The sequence below is a fragment of the Chaetodon auriga genome, chromosome 10 (assembly GCF_051107435.1).
Source record: "Chaetodon auriga isolate fChaAug3 chromosome 10, fChaAug3.hap1, whole genome shotgun sequence".
Classification (NCBI taxonomy): domain Eukaryota; kingdom Metazoa; phylum Chordata; class Actinopteri; order Chaetodontiformes; family Chaetodontidae; genus Chaetodon; species Chaetodon auriga.
The window spans coordinates 2,908,430-2,925,197 of record NC_135083.1 but is presented as its reverse complement, the minus strand read 5'-3'; the positions used below and the strand labels follow the sequence as shown (position 1 = coordinate 2,925,197).

General features: G+C 43.9%; 2 protein-coding genes across 2 annotated transcripts; both read right to left on the bottom strand.

Annotated features, from left to right (window-relative positions):
* Positions 1–32: 32 nt before the first annotated feature.
* LOC143326583 (vasopressin V2 receptor-like) lies at positions 33–8,294 on the bottom strand. The gene is made up of 7 exons (XM_076740243.1): positions 8,173–8,294; positions 4,404–4,678; positions 4,039–4,284; positions 2,980–3,126; positions 2,552–2,867; positions 1,647–1,865; positions 33–661 (listed from the first exon to the last, which is right to left on the bottom strand). The coding sequence occupies exons 1-7, from the start codon at positions 8,255–8,257 to the stop codon at positions 477–479; spliced, it is 1,473 nt and encodes a 490-aa protein (XP_076596358.1). The 5' UTR covers positions 8,258–8,294; the 3' UTR covers positions 33–476.
* Positions 8,295–10,465: 2,171 nt separating this feature from the next.
* Positions 10,466–16,218, bottom strand: LOC143326585 (isocitrate dehydrogenase [NAD] subunit gamma, mitochondrial-like). The gene is made up of 11 exons (XM_076740246.1): positions 15,870–16,218; positions 14,303–14,350; positions 13,674–13,771; positions 13,424–13,539; positions 12,795–12,855; positions 12,484–12,616; positions 12,236–12,369; positions 12,035–12,137; positions 11,711–11,857; positions 11,136–11,291; positions 10,466–10,965 (listed from the first exon to the last, which is right to left on the bottom strand). Exons 1-11 carry the CDS (start codon positions 15,936–15,938, stop codon positions 10,864–10,866), a joined length of 1,167 nt encoding a protein of 388 aa, XP_076596361.1. The 5' UTR covers positions 15,939–16,218; the 3' UTR covers positions 10,466–10,863.
* Between the last annotated feature and the right edge of the window lie 550 nt (positions 16,219–16,768).

Genomic DNA, 16,768 nt, shown 5'->3' with positions numbered 1-16,768 from the left:
TTCTGTCAAAGAAAATGTTAGACGCAGAAAAACACATTTCCAATAATTACGTTTTATAAAACAGCAGTTTGGACCTAAACTAAATGTTTTACTTACAGAAATACTTGAACATTGTGGGAAATAATACTTATCTGCACTTGCAGCAGGATCAATATGCTGAAGCTAACAGATGGTTAGCCTAGCATCAAAACTGGATACATGCTAAGCTAGCTCAGCTGTCTGGTTGTACATTAGCTTCACGTCTCATCATCTTATTATATTTCTGCCGTAATTCATGGACAAACATGAGAGTGGCATCGACCTTCTCTGGATGAAACCCCTGCGAGTGTATTTCCCAAAATGTCAAACTATTTTCACTTTAACAGCCGAAGTAGACACTCCAGTTTTCACATTCTCCAGAGAGTACAAGACACAGACTCAGGTGTGTGTTCCCTATGTGGCACATTTACAGCAGCGCTCGACTGTGTGTGTGTTGTTCAGTAGTTGGAGGTGTGTGTGGTGGTGGAGTCGCTGGGTAACGAGCCTCGGCGCTGGGTTTGTGTGCGGCAGAGCAGCAGCAGGCGGAGCTCCGGGGAGACGCTGCTGGAGAAGGCCGAGTAGATCCAGGGGTTGGTGCAGGAGTTGAGACTGGCCAGCAGCATGAGCAGGGTGAACACCGCGCCTGCACACACACACACACACACACACACACACACACACACACAGGGTGGTAAATGACAGGTGATGACGAGCAGGTTTGAAGATAAAAGCTGATAAAAGGTTTAGTTTACAACACTTTAAAAGAAAGAAAACCAGCAAATCTTCACATCTGAGATGCTGAAACCAAGAAATGTTTAAAAAATGATGGAAATGATTGATCGATTATTTGAACAGAATACATCCCACCACTGATGCAATGATGGACAGTCAGTGTTGTTGGAGAAATAAAGCTTCCCAGTATCATCATATTAAAATAAAACCATCAATATCAAATTACGTCAAACAGGAATTACATGTAATGTCTTCAAAACAGATGCTGCAGTGTTCACTCGCACATGATAAAACATAATAGCAATGAGAAGAAAACTAACTGTGTTGTTTATGTAGTTTAGAGACTGACTTTACAGTAACTGTGTTCATACAAAGCAACATGATGCTGATATTTAAATCTCCTGTAAGTTTAATCACCTAAAATACAGAAAGGCTACGGTAATACTGTGATTCTGGAAAGCACTTCACAGTCAATCACGATGCTGCTCACCTGCATACTGATGTTAAAACAAGGACAAATGTTTGTAGACACGTGTTGCATTGATTTAGTGACAATATGTTGATATTTAGTGTCCTGGTGTGATATCTGCGTGTGATTTATTGTACTCTGCATGCATGTGTTGTGTGTAAAAGGAGGAACTGAGCAGGTCAGTTCAGCTGGTTTTATAACTGGTGTGAAATCTGAACCAAAGCAAAACACTGGAACGTGTTTGGAGGGTGAAGTGGTGACTCAGCAGAGGAATAAATCATACAGGAGCTGTTTCTCTGAATTTTGTGGGCAGATCATGACAGAAAATTACACGAAAAGTTGTTTTTTTTTAAGTGAAAATGTGGATTTGTGTGTGTGTGTGTGTGTGTGTGTGTGTGTGTGTGTGTGTGTGCGTGCGAGCACACACCGTTCTGAGGTGGGTCAGGGTCCCAGGCGGCCCACAGCTGGACGCTGAAGAACGGGGCCCAGCAGAGCGAGTAGACGAGCACAATGACCAGCGTCATCCTCACCGTCTTCGACATGGCCGCCGAGACCTCTCCACCACGGGCCGGGGGGGCGCTGGGTGGGGGGCAGCAGACAGCAGAGGGCTCTGCAGGCTCAGGCAGCACGTCAGGCTGCAGCTCGGCTGGCAGGAAACAAGTCAGATCCTTAAAGGACCATTTCTGAAGAATTGAGCCTTTTTTTTAATTTTTTTTTTACCTGTGGTAAACCTGTGGTGTTGATCTAATCTCATCATCTAAGTGAAGCAGAGTGTTTTCATGACAATCGTCTCAATCCAAAATGTCATATGATGAAAATCTATTTTCCTTGCCTGACTTTTCCAAAACAAACTGTCCACATTCCTGCTGCCGGCTTCAGTTACACATAGATAACATTTTTCCATTTTATTTTGTTTATCTGTTTCTTATTTATTTTTTTAGGGAGCATCTCAGATGTCTCAGTATTATCAACAGTCTTGAGCCATGCTAGCAGTTCTGTCAGGTTGTACTCATGCAAAGCAGCTTTGTGCTAAACACTAGTATGCTAATGCTAACATGCTCACAATGCTACTACACTACTACTACAGCACTACTACTACTACTACTACTATACCACTAGCATGGCTGTAAATCCGTCTTTATGCAGGAAGAAGTGTATAGAAATCATGGGTGGAATTCTTTAAAATGGGAACTTGTTTTTGACCTTTGACCCTGAAGGAAATCTGTTGGATTATCGGGAAACAAAACTACAGAAATGGGGGAAAAGAGCATCTGCCACAATAGAATAACCACAGTGTGCAGTGACGGCAGGCTCCACTCTGTGTGGTCTAACCTGGGTGAACGGCAGTGTAGGCGTGAATATCACAGCGTGGGGTGATGCTGTTGGACCTGAGTGGACCCATCGGCAGGTGCTGATAGGTGGATCCAGAGTCACAGCTGGTGTGACTCACAGGGTTGTTGAACATGAGTGGTGAAACATACAGAGGGAGACTGGACCTCCCTCTGCTGCCTCCTCCTCCTCCTCCCCCTCCTCCTCCTCCTCCTCCTCCTCTCTGGCTGTCCCGTCTGGATGGAGGGATAGAGGCGGGAGACAGGCGGCGCTCTGACTTCAGGTACAGGTTGTTGTGGATCTCCTTGAAGATTCTCACCTGAGAGAAAACCAGTAAACCATCACATGAACCATCGGTTGATTTCAGAATCATTATTTTGTTTATTTTCACTGTAAAAAATGAGTGGGTTGTCTGGTCTGACCCTCTCTACCTGACAGACAGTGATGATGAGGACAGGGACGATGAAGATAGCCAGGGTCATCCAGGTCACGTAGGCTTTGAGGCCCCAGGACTCAGCAAAGTTGCCCCAACACTCATAGACCCCTGGGGCCACTTCTGAACGGGAGAAGATGAAAACCTGGAGGAGAAGAGTTTCAGTAAATGTCCCTCTTACTTCAAACTGATTTTGAGGTAAATAAAAAACATTTTTCCTCGTGGGTCTTTAGGAATCAGTGTTGTGACAAAAGTTTGTCAGAACTTGTCTGTGCTCTGATTTTTAATAGATGTGTCATTCACCAACTGCACCACAACAAATTCCTCGTGTGTGTAAAATCATACTTGGCGATAAAGCTCTTTCTGATTCTGATTCTGATTCTGAAGTTTGCACAGAAGACACAGGCGCCCCCTAGTGGTCTGAGCCAAATGCCCCCCCCAAACTACGAAAAGGTAAAATGTTAGATCATAACTGAATTAAAGGACAGGAAATAATTTCTTCTTAGTTTGTTTGTTTGTAGTTTGTTTGCTTACAGCAAAACTAAACCACGAACTACATTTAACATTTAGAGGAAAAAAAGACTAATGAAAAATGAAACATAATTTATGGACCGAACCACTTTCTATAAAGTTTATAGTTTTTTTTTAAAATGCTTTACAGATCAGCTGTAAGTCATAATAACATTTACGTTGCTAGATGGTGAAAAATCGTAACTGAAGTAATAAATAAATGTTTAATGAGTGTCTGACTTTATAATAAACCAAATCAAAAAACTTTTTCATTTTGTTTCATCTTAAAGCTAAAATTCATTAAACATTTATTAACTAGCCCTTTCAAAAGATTTTATTTAACTCAATATAACAAAGAAATCATTAAAAGCAAAAATATTTGATTTGATAGTGTTATTTAGATTATAAAATCTCTAGATAACAAAAATCAGTTACTCCAGGGCCCATTTTATCTTTGATGTTGTTATAGGAACCTACCAATGGCACCCTGTCTGTGTTATGCTACCTGTGTCTCCCTCTCTGTGCCAGCCTACCTGTGTCACCCTACCTGTGGCAGGCTGAGCAGCAGCGACAGCCCCCAGGCCAGCAGTATGAAGCTGTTCCAGCGCTGGGTGGCCCCGCTGCGGTGTGCCTGCAGGGGGCAGCAGATGGCGTAGTGCCGGTCCGCCGTCATGGCCACAATCATGTAGGAGGAGGCGAACATCCCGAGCACCTGCAGGTATTTCACCAGGCGACACAGGAAGTCGGGGCCAGGAAAGCGGCCCTTAGCATCCCAGACCAGCTGGGGCAATACCTCGGAGAGGAAGAGTAGAGAGAGGAAGGGTGGCGTGAGATGCAGGGAGGGATGTATATATATATATATATATATATAGTGTGTGTGTGTGTGTGTGTGCCTGTCGGTGTGTGTGGTACCTGGAACAGCGCCACCATCAGGTCGGCCACACAGAGGTTGAGCATGAACTGGTGCAGCGGGTTGTGGAGTCGTCTCCGCCTTAGCAACACCACCAACACCAGCCCGTTGCCGAGCAACGCCATCACCAAGATGACAGCCAGCACCACCACCTCTGCCACGGCCAGAAGGGCATCGCGCTCCCGGTCTGTGACATTTGTACCCGCCGGGGTCACAGAGACCACTGACCAATTGATGGATGGATATGAGTCTGTTACCATGGAGACTGACATGTTGGCTGGGAGGGGAGGAGGAGACGAGGAGACAAATGTCAAAGAGGGACAAAGAGAAATGTCTGAAAACAAAAGTTCAACTCAATTATTATCCTGAAGGAAATCTGATTGCAGGCACTAAACAGTCAGTGGAACACACTGAAAACAATGAGCAGGAATAAGATATAGACAAAGACACAAAACTAATAGAAAAATAAATAAACAGATGTAAAATAAATAATGTACATGTATTAAAAATAAAAAATAAAGCCGCAGCAGACCAAGTCACACATGGAAACACAGCCTGTATGAAACAAGAACAATACTCAGTATTAATTCCTAACATGCTGATGTTTGCTGTGTTCGGTGTCTTAGTTTAGTGTGTTAGCATGCTAACATTAGCAGTAAACACAAAAAACAGCTGAGACTGATGGAAGTGTCTTCAGGTATTTGGTCATAAACCAAATTCAACTACAACTCTACAACCGCAAGAAACAAAAGGAGAGAAAAAACAGCGTTGATCCTGATACACTGCGACAAAAACCAACCAATCAGAGTTAAGTTTGCACTGAAATGAACGGGAAGTTTCTGGGTGGGCAGCTATGAATGCAGTGACCTTTTTATTGAGAACTGTTTTGCTGTTGTTCCACTAAAAAACCTGTGAAGGACCACATGACTTCTGACCACAGTCGTGGAAAAAGTACTCAGATACATTCCTGAAGTACAAGTACCAATTCAACAATGCAAAAATACTCCATAGCAAGGAAAAGTCAAACACAAATGTTCAGAGTTTGAGATTTTCTCTCATCTCAACTTTGTTTTTAGGCAATATTGGATAATTTATCCTCTTTATTCCTCAAATATGTATTCAAATGAAATCATCTGAGAGGTTCAGAGAGGAAATGTCTCAAACACATGATGATCTTAGAGAATATGCTGCTGTAGATTAAACCAGCCAATAGTACATAAAGTACTTCAAATGAGCTTAAACATCTACAGCAGCAAAATGCAAAATACACATGAATGCAGCAGTGATATCAATCCACAAACAGCAGATAGAAAAACACTGACAGGGACACTTTACTGCAACACGAGTACATTTTGCTGGTAATACTTACATACTTTCACTTCAGAGTGATGTTTTGAACGCAGGACTTTCACCTGTAGTGGAGTATTTTCATAGTGTGGTATTAGTACTTTTACTTCAGTAAAGGATCTGAATACTTCTTCCACCACTGCCAATAACTACAGCTGGACCTCAAATTTGTACTCAAGCATAGCACTTGAGTAAATGTACCAGCTGATGCTTTAACTGGACTCCAGCGAACAGCTCACAGACGTCTTTTCTCTGCAGTCCTCCATCACGTTGCCAGAAACGCTCGCAGGACGTATTGTGACATCGGCGAGTATGAAACAGACGTGAGCATCGTTCGCTTCTCAGTTTGCTTATAATGACCATCTTCTCTGAATGTGTCCAGATGGCTGCATGTTCGCGGTCAAAGCTGGTACCACGCTGATTCCACCTGACATCTACGGCCTGAAAACATCCCACACACACAGCTAAGTTAGCGCGAGCGCACCGGACGCGGCGGGTCAAGCTTCCATGAGCACATTAATTGTAAAACAATGAAGCATGTTTACAGCAGTGCCTCACACACTTTTACAGTTCAACACACACAAACACACACACACACAATCGCGGAGGCATGCAGAGAGGGCCCCTCATGAGGGCCTGTTTACTGTGTGCAAAGTGGCACATTCTAATAAGGTCACAGTTGTTTGACCAATCTGCAGCGATCAACATTACACACTAACTGACAGTCAGGGAGAAGTGAACGAGTGCACCTGCTGCAGCACCAGGACGAAGGAGCACAGGGTGGGAAGTCACCAAGTACATCTACTCCCGCTGTACTTTACTGTCTGAGTCTCTCCTTTTTATGGTACTTTATACTTCAGCTCCACAGCTCAGAGGGAAATGTTGTACTTTTTACTTTATCTGACAGCTGGAGCTACTTTGCACACTAAGATTTCATAGTAAATAATGAGCATAAAACTTAAATCTCTTACAAGAAATATATCCCTAAAATGTTTGGACAGTGTACAACTTTAATAAAACTGAATGTGATCGTCTGCTACTCCTTTTTGTCTCAGTTGAAAAACGGTCCAAAGACAATATATTTAATGTTTTTCCTCATCAGGTTCATTGATTTTGGAAATATCTGCTTATTTTGAATCTGATGCAGCGACACGTTTCACAGACTGAGAAAGATGTGGAACGCTCCAAAAACACCTGTTTGGATCATTCCACAGGTAAACAGGCTCATTGGTAACAGGTGAGAGGATCATGACTGGGTATGAAAGGATGGAGCGCGGTTCACCACTTTGTGAACACATGACTGGATGAAGGAGATGAACACTTCAGAAAACTGTTGTCAGTAAACACAGTTTGATTGCAGATGATTGATTCTGTTTATGTTTTGAGTCCAGACTTGTTTTGGAGGCAGGATTGTTAATTTATACAGCTGAACTTGCAGTACTTCAGTAGTATTATCCAATACTGTCATATTATCATAATATATCAGTCACAGGGGACATTTTCTGCAGAATGAGTGCTTTTACTGTGATGCTTTAAGTTCAGTTTGCTGACAGTATTTAAGTAGAAGATCTGAGTGCTGTGCAGCAATAAGAGAAAGCTGCTGACAGTATCATCCATCTATATTACCACAAAGCAGGCTTTCCAGTGCGCTCAGCAGTCTGTAGATTAGTTTCTCTTGTCTTGAAAAATAGCCCTTCAGCTCTATTTCTGCCTCTAAACACATATTGTTTATAAAATGATAAATCTGCGAAGGTGAAAAGATCTGGTTTCTCTTTTCTTATATCTCCTCCCAGAATAAAACATTTTAACGGCACCGTGAGGACGTAAATATTTCAGTTTGAAGGTGGGAGACTTATTGCTTTCACAGCCGTCCAGGGAGCTGGAGGACACGCTTTAAAAACACAAGCCAGGTGCTAAAACAGTCTGCTTCAGTCCGTAAGATAGATAGATAGATAGATAGATAGATAGATAGATAGATAGATAGATAGATAGATGCTTCATTCATCCCCAGGGGAAATTCACAAATTCCAGCATATCCCACAAATTTAAAGACATGCAATAAATAATCCAGAAGCACAGCAAGCAAAGAATTAAAAGTTAAAAGTAAAATGTCCAGTGCAAACAGAAGGCTGATGGTCGCTTCGTCTGAGTCCCTGTTTGAATCAGCACAGTTTACTGACATGGTTTGGCTATGTTAATCCAATTACAACGCCGGACACCTGCGGTCCAGCAATCCTTCCTCTTCTCACAAAATAAAAAGCTAAAGTCAAGCCCTCTCATCCCTCTCAGGGTTTTTTCAACCGTTCTTCAACAGTCTGACTGCTCCAAACATCCACCTGTAGCCTCCACAGCCACTTCTTCAGGTTTAAATCCCCCCAAAGACAGAGAGCAGCATCAGGAGTCGAGCACAAGCAGAGGACTTACCCACCCCGTCCTCGTCCTCAGCGTCCTGTGAAGCATCTGTAGGAGCCAGGACAACCTGATCTGCTGTTGCACACACAAGCCGCATCCATGCTGTGTGTGTGTGTGTGTGTGTGTGTGTGTGTGTGTGTGTGTGTGTGTGTGTGTGTGAGTGTGAGTTTTCCTCTTGCTTGTTACTCTGAGGGTGACCTCTGCCAGCTCACTGCTGACTCCTGTCTCCCCATCTCCTCCCTTCTTCCACTCTCCTCCCCCTCCTCTGGAACACACCCCTCCCTCTTCTCACCTTTCTTGGATTTGGTGAAAAGTGGGAGAAGAAGAAGAAAGAGGGGCCACTCCAGTGGAAAGCGGGGGCGTTGATCAAAGCATGTGATGGCCGCGGAGGTGAATTAATGTCGTTTCCTGCTGATTGTTTAGATATTAACCATGTCGCTGTGGGTCCTACTTTGATCCACATTCGGCGCAGAGGCAAAGTGCACGCGAGGGCCGTGCAGCAGCAGATCAAATGAGATTTCTGCTATTAGCCTCCCAGAACCATCAAAGACCTTTGATACACACACGTTAAACTGATATGTGTACGTGTGATTCTGCATCAGCGGGTGGGGGAGAGGGCTGGGAACGGATAGTGAGGAGAATCAGTGTCAGATGTTGTGACAGATGGGATGTGGAGAAGGCAGCGACGGGAGGAGCGCTGCCTCTTCTTTCTCACCCCCGCTCCCTCTTTTCTGCTCCCCCCTCTGTCTCCTGCATTCCGCCTCCCCGTCCCTCTTTCTCTCCCTCTCTGGCGGAGCACTAATCTGTTCGCTTCCCCTCAATCGCTCCCTCATTTGGAGAAGCCTCTCATTATCGAGGGGCCCGCTGAGCGACCTTAAGCGCGCACACAAACACGAGCGCACAGTCGCACGCGGCGCCAGTCGCTGCTCACACCGATTGTTTTCAAACTCTGATACGATGGTGAAACAGATTTCTGGTGTCTGTGAAGTCGTTTCTGAGGGTCAGGAAGTTTGGTCAGAGGGTTTTAATTAGCTGTTGGTGATGCAAACTCCAGCATATAGATGTGTTTAAATAGCGCCAGTTTCATTTAAAAGATCCTGCGTTTGAATCTTTGTTGTCAACAAATCCCACCAGAAGTCCAGACGTCCACTCTGTGACTTCCTCAGTCTGTCTGTGGCTCTCAGCCTGGACCATGTCGCTTCCTGCTGAAGAAATCTTCAAAAACAGGTCGTGCATATATAATCTCATTAAAAAAAAAAAAAAAAGGCTGAATCATTCCCCAAAAACAGCAGGTCACTGTACTTCTCAGCAAACTGTTACAAGTAAAAGTTCTTCATTTATGTTGCTTAAGTAAAAGTACAAAAGTACAAGCATCAAAAAGTACCAAAAGTGGAAGTACTTATTGTAAAGCATGGCCCATTGGATGGGAGTGGAGCTAACTTTAAGTACTTCATACTGAATTTTAATGGGTGTCTTGTGATTTTCCCACCAGGGATCAATAAAGTTTTATCTTAAACCATAACAAACAAAACAAAAAACAAAAACAAAAACAAAATGAGAAGTCGCCAAGTGGCATTAAGTGGAAATACTCAAGTAAAGTACATCAAAACTGTACTGAAGTACAGCACTTGAGTAAATGTACTTAGTAGTTAACTTCCAGCTCTGGTGTTTAATAGTGGAGGTCAATGGAGGAATAAGACACGCCGTTGTTTGGACACACAGTCCTCTCAGTCGTACAATCAGTTTATTGTTGGTTTCAGTCTTTTCATGAGATTTGTTCATAATAAGATAAATGCAGCGTATTACCAGACTTGATGTTAATGAGGTTTTATGTGAGCAGTGAAATGTATTTGCGCTGACCATGAAATCATCCCTGACTGGACTTTCCCTCGTCTCTGTTACCCCCTTCTGTCCTTTAAGTCTCTGCTGTTGGCTTCCAACTCCCCGAAAAGCTTTTAGAAAAACATGATGCATTCACCTGGAGAACTAATTTTAATGTCTTTGGATCTTTGAACAATATTTGCACTTGATATTTTTTATCTTTTAATGGATGATAATCCCACTTAGTTTTTATTTATGCTCCTCGTACTGACACACTTTGGGTTCCATCTTTGCAAGAAAGGTGTGATACAACTAGTCCGACCACTGCAGGTACTCCTGCTAGAAAGAAGCTATTAGAGAGTGAGGTTTCACTCAGTCACAACAAACTGAATGTGGTTGTTAAACAAGACACTGTGGCCCCCCTGTGGTCGAGACAAGTCAGTGCAACGTGCATTCAGCACAGACAGCTCTGAAGACCAGAGACTGACCTGAAGAGACATTCGCTTTATTTGAGGTAAACTTTGTCCAGTACATTCAGCAGCAGGTCAAACGACAGCTGTGATTGGTTTAAAATAAGTTACATCTCAAATACATGAAGAATACGTGGTTTCACTTAATAAACATTAGGAGTGTTTCTTACATTTAACAGTGTGATGATAAAGTTTGCAAACAAAGTGCTCAAACAACCTCTAACAGTTTAGAGGTGATGAAACAAACTATGTTAAGAAGAAAACTATTGCCTAGACACACAAACTGTCTGTGTGTACACTTTCATTTCAGTTTAACTATCAAACAACTCAGGTATTTTTATGAAATTGCATAGAAGAGAGGCACTCTCATAGACACATCTCTGCTGTGAGAGTTTGCATATTTATGTTTGTTCTAGACGCTGAGGGTCCGGGGCCCGGTGCTCTGCACAGCGTTCATGATGGACTGCACCACTTCAGAGGTGGAGCCTTGGCCTCCCAGGTCAGCAGTGTGCAGCTGGAGAACGAAGGAGACGAAAAAACGATGTGAGCTGAATATTCTCTGTGTCGCACATCATCACTGGTGGAAGTTTGCACAGCAGAAATATGTCCTGCACAACTCTAAATATTTCTATTCTATCTAGTTTCACAGTGAGAAACTCTGCACGCGACGCTGATGGAGCGTACCCGAGTCTCAGTGACCGTGGAGAGGATGGCTCTGCGGATCATGCTGGCGTAGGCGTGGAGCCTCAGGTGATCCAGCAGCAGGCAGGAGGCCAGCAGCATGGCCGTGGGGTTTGCCGTGTTGCGGTTAGCGATACTCTTCCCGGTGTTCCTGGTGCCCTGCACACAGAAACACATGTGGAGTTCATACATGGAAGAACATGTCGAGATGCAGCAGTTTTAATATTTGATTATTGACAACGTTACTGCGGTGCTGATGTGCTCCTGCTCGACTCTGAAGAGGCAAACACTTTTATCGTCATTTATGTTTATCATCAAACAATGAACATATATCAGCTGCACTAATCAGTCTTTTTAGATCAACAATGGATCAAACGACTAATGAGTGACGTGAAAAGTGTTGCACATGGGGACGAACCAACGTTCTCATCTACAGGGAGCGCTTCAGTGTCTTCAAGCTCACTGCTTTGGTTCACTTTCTCCGCTCTCATCAGCGTTGTTTCCAGCTGCAGCTGGCAGGTTTGTCAGCGTGAAAAGACTCAGATAAACTCACTGATTTCTGATGTGAATCCTCTCACCATCTCAAACACGGCGTAGTCCTCTCCATAGTTGGCTCCAGGCACCAGGCCCGGCCCACCGACCAGCCCGGCACACACATTGCTCACGACGTTGCCGTACAGGTTGGGCATGACCATGACATCGAACTGCTGGGGCCTGGAAACCAGCTGACACACAAACACCATTTCACAACATGTTTGCTTGAAGATACTGCAGTATCTGACTGTCAGCAGAGCAGTGCTAGTTTGAATCCTTCAGGGAGAAGTTCAGAAAGTCTTTGTATTTTTAAACATGGTCCATGTTCGCCCTTAAACGGGCAGTGTTGCAGCACAGGCCGTAGCTACCTGCATGGTGGTGTTGTCAACAATCATGCTGTCGAAGGTGATTTCAGGGTAACCGCTGGCAACCTCCTTGCAGCACTCCAGGAAGAGGCCGTCACCCAACTTCCTGCTCCAACAAACACACACATTAAGATGAGCAGAAAGATGAATAAAAAGAGCGGTAAGACATGCAGACTCTGGGTCTTTGAGCCATGAGACACGGACATGATGTTAGCTTTGTGTACAGCAGTGACTCGTCTGCGTCCTTTAGCCCGAGCGGTCCTAAAAGCATAGTCAGCGATGCGTAAAGATTTGGTCTTTGTGATGATCTTCAGGCATTCGACAACGCCCGGTACGTTCTGCAGAGACAGGGAGACAAAGAGCGGAGATACGTGGAGGTTGGACTTGTTCGGATGTTTTTGAGTGAAAGTGATTATGGACCACATAACGCACACACATACACAGACACACACCTCGTGCTCCAGGCTGCTGTACTCTCCCTCTGTGTTCTCCCTGATGATCATGATGTCGATGTTTCTGTGGCGTGTCCTCACTCCTGGGAGAGACTGGCAGTGCATCACATTAGCATACAGGTCCAGGGTGGTGCTGCAGGGAGGGGGAACAGGAAGGAAGATGGAGACAGAAAGATGTAAAACGAGAACACAAAGACAGTCAGGACTGAACACTGTAACCTCTCTGCTGTACATCAAGGCTGCAGCTGACACGGTGGTTGTTAAACACTGGTGAAGAACAAAGCGATGAACGATGAAAGATGGCGGCTTACCGGAGCAGGTTGTTTCTGGACTTGTAGGATGGTGGCAAGTTGTGGTTGGTCTCAATGTTTCCTGGGTAGACAAATAAAATTACACCTAAAGAACTAAAAACTGAGACAGGACAGCAGTCCTCTCAGAATTAAAGGACCAGTTTACAAGATTTGGTGACATCTAGTGGTGAGATTGCAGATTACAGCCAACCAAATCACCTCGCCCTGCCTTTCCAAGCTTGTAGGAAAACCTAAACCCATGACCTTTTCATGTCATTCGACACTAACGAAAACATACTTCTGATTATCATATTCCATTTCTGCCAATAGATGTGTTGTGTGTTGTGCTGTGTTGTGTTATACAGACCAGTGTTTCTGCTATTTAGCCTATGCTCATTGATAAAAATGTTGTGGACAAATAATAGAAACTCCTGTCACTCCAAACTGCTGCCTCCGAAATCATCGTACAGTTACAACAAAAACTGAACATTATAAGCTTCATGAAGGTAGGATTTACAGCAGAACTGTTGTACAGCAGAACTCGGTGTACCTAATAAACTGGCAACTACATGTATATTAGTTGGAGGTTTTCTGACTCACATGTACATTTACAGACTTTGTGGGAACATATTTCAGACATACACACTTACCTTTTAGTGCAACTCCATTGCGTCTGATAGCCATTATGGCGTTATTGATGTCGTCCTCTGAGGCCATAGATGAGTCCACATTGACAACTTCAAAGTCCACTGGCACGCAGCAGAACCTGACAGTAAAACCAGATGGAGACCACTTCAGTGTGACAGAGCCGAGGCATTTAGTGACTGCGTGCGTCGGTCACTGACTTCATTCCAACACTGTGTGTGTGTCTGTGTGTGTGCAGGATGTGTGAATTCTCACCGGAATAGTTCACGCACATGGTTGGCCAGCTCTGGTCCGATGCCATCTCCGGGAATCAGAGTCACAGTGTGCCTGCCTCCATACCGCGCCGGTGGAGGCTGCAATGCATGAACACACACAAACACTGACAGTCAAACTCCTCCCGATGCAATCCAGTCGATGCATCCACTGCAGAACTACTGAGAAGCTCTAAGCTAGTGGACAGACAACTGCAAAATCTTTTGGTTATGCTAATAAGGTCTAACACGCGACTCATGCTACACCACCGTCTGTGTGTGTTGAGCAGCCATACTCACTATGTTCTGGCGTGGGTGGATGGAGGAAGGAGGGATTCAGAATGGAGAAGAGAAAACAGGGAAGTTAGTAGGCCAAAGAGGGGGGGGGTAGACACACAGTGACCAGCAGCTTCCTGCCGGCATGTCAAGCACACTGGTGAGACAAAACAACCCTGGTGCTCCTGTGGACATGTAGTAAAGGCATGCTGACATGTTTGATCTTAGCTTTTAAGGAAGTCCCTGTGGGGTAGAACAGTGAGGCTCCGGGTAAGGAAGGTCATAAGGTAAACCTCGTGTGGGTGTGTTGACTGAGATCCTGAAGCGACTGTCACATCTACACTCTGAACAACTTACAGTGTAAGTGGACTTGTGTCTCTGACTGCATGTAGCTGAACCATAAACCTGCAAATACAGAGAGAAGGTGGTTATCTGAGAAGATGCAAATTAAAATAACATGATAAGCACAAGCCAACGTATCAGATCTACAGAATGTCATGACATTTATCTGTGAGTTTAGTCATGGTCAAGATTATATTATCACTACTGTCAGGAACTAAAAAAATGTTTTGGCTGTCAAAGTTAGTTTAGGGCATCGACTAACAATTTCATAATTGATTGATTTGCTGATTATTTGCTCAATTAATAGATTGTTTGGTCTAGAAAATGACAGAAAAAGGTGTAAAATGCCCATCACAGAGCCCAGGTTGGCATATTCACACGGTCCAAGCCTCAAGAAATTCAGTTTCACAGAAAACTAAGGAAATTAATAAATACTCACATTTGAGATGCTGGATCCAGAAGATTTGGGACATTTTTGTGTCATGACATGGCAGACTAATTCTGTTCTGAACAAATTAATCAACCAAAGTGATAAAGTGCCCTCTAAGGCCCACTTTGTGCTATTTTTTTCACCTTCAAGTATACTTAAGTGTATTCAAATAGTCCTTGAGTACCACTTGAGTAATACTTGAGTATACTTGAAGTATAAATAGTTGCTAAATTGGCACAGCTTTTTTTTTTTTTTTTTTTTTTTTTTACAAACTTACACAGTATGATAGTATTATATCCCCCGTGTGTTGTAAAGATGCTTCAAATGAAGTGAAATTAAAGTACACTTTAATGAAGCATGCTAGTGGTGTACTACAAAAGACTTGAAAATAAGTATACTTTTCATAAGTATCACTACTAATGTAAGTAAGTACACTTTTTAAAAGTACACTTAAGTACAATCTATGATACACTTACAATAAACTTCACTTTTTATTCGTACTTTGAAATACCTCTTTAAATACTGTAGAATTAGTACATTCATTTTTAAAGCATTTAAAGTAGAACTTTATGCTTTTTAAAGGTATATGTCAAACATACTTTATATTAATATATTAACTTTCTGACCTGAGGGGACATGAGTCCATCCTGTATTTGCTGTGTTAAAGGCCACGTCAAACTTTCTACCTACAGTAAAATGCATTTTATGAGTTTTAAAGTTTTGCTGAGGAATTTCAGTCTCAAGTTTGTCCTTTGTGGGGAGGACAGGTTGTTAACTGGCAACCACTGGTGGAGGACGCACTGTTGTAATGATGTTTGAATAATTTATGACTGCGGGGAACAGTTGAAGAGGACATTGGCAGCATTATCTCGCTTAGGAGAAATAGAGGAATGTCGCTCAACTGGTCTGGTAGTAATTTTTCTTGCAGGGATTTCCAGTTGACATCAAGTTGACAGCAAACTGAGAGGTGCTGAAAGGACAGCGACGCTAACCAGGCTAGCTCCGTTAGCCAACTAACCAGCAGTTAATCCGCTTAGCCGCTCCCGCCGCTGTTCTGGCTAAATAACTAATAACGTTAAACCGTCTCAAATGTCAAAACAAAGTCTGTTTAACAGTTAACTGTCTGCTGGGGAACTCAGAGACTGCTCCTACCCTGGCCAACCGGTTGCTGAACACGGGCTTCAGGGCTCCGGACAGGGACCGCACAGAACGGGCCGTCATGGTCACTCTTCACCGCGGATGGATGGACGACACCGGGGCGGGGGCGTGCTGCGCGCTCACCGTTAATCTCTCTCTCTCTCTCTCTCTCTCTCTCTCTCTCTCTCGCTCTCTCTCTCTCTCTCTCTCTCTCACACACACACACACACACACACACACATTCACTCATCCACAAAGAGACTCTTATTCGTTTTTGTCCGAGAGGATGCGGAGACACACAAGCGGAGGACAGTGAAGGTGCAGTCCTTCAAGCCCGTCGCCATGGCAACTCTAAGAGACAGTCTTGAGGGCCCGGTGGCCTAGTTAGCCGGTTTGTCCCCCGTGTTTCCCAAAGCACTTTTTCCTCCGAGGACACTGAACTGAACCACAGGGAGGCGACATACACACACAGATTTAACACGAACGGGACAGCGCCGTTCTACCTGTTACACCACTCAGTCATTTTTCACCAAGTGACGGCAAATTCGTGGTTGGGTTTCAAAGTCGCTGCTTTTCATTTCTGACCATCCCTACATCACCGCTAAAGTATTTGTTTAGTACTTCTATAAGGCAGAGACTGTAGCATCAACCGCCGCCTACCGCAAAAGCAGTTAGCTGACGCTGTTAGCAACATTTACATGCCGATATGACAGCATCTGGGATGGGCAACGGTCAAATAACGGCGTTTGTACTTGAATCACTTGTGGGCCACTTGGAGAAATTCTACTCTCCAGCTTTTTATCCTCGTTCAAGCGTCGGTATCCTTAAGCTGGTATTTGGAGTTTTTACCTGTTTCTCACTACGGCTTTTCTAGTTGGACGTTATGCGGTTATTAGACTACATTTCCCGGCTTC

Coding starts and splice junctions, on each gene's coding strand:
- LOC143326585 (XM_076740246.1), bottom strand. CDS start 15,938: ATGACGGCCCGTTCTGTGCGGTCCCTGTCCGGAGCCCTGAAGCCCGTG. Junction 12,370..12,483: donor ACAGCAGCCTGGAGCACGAG/GTGTGTGTCTGT, acceptor CTGTCTCTGCAG/AACGTACCGGGCGTTGTCGA. Junction 11,858..12,034: donor TTGACAACACCACCATGCAG/GTAGCTACGGCC, acceptor TTTGTGTGTCAG/CTGGTTTCCAGGCCCCAGCA.
- LOC143326583 (XM_076740243.1), bottom strand. CDS start 8,257: ATGCGGCTTGTGTGTGCAACAGCAGATCAGGTTGTCCTGGCTCCTACA. Junction 3,127..4,038: donor TGCTGCTCAGCCTGCCACAG/GTAGGGTGACAC, acceptor CTTCTCCTCCAG/GTTTTCATCTTCTCCCGTTC. Junction 662..1,646: donor CCCTGACCCACCTCAGAACG/GTGTGTGCTCGC, acceptor GTGTGTGTGCAG/GCGCGGTGTTCACCCTGCTC.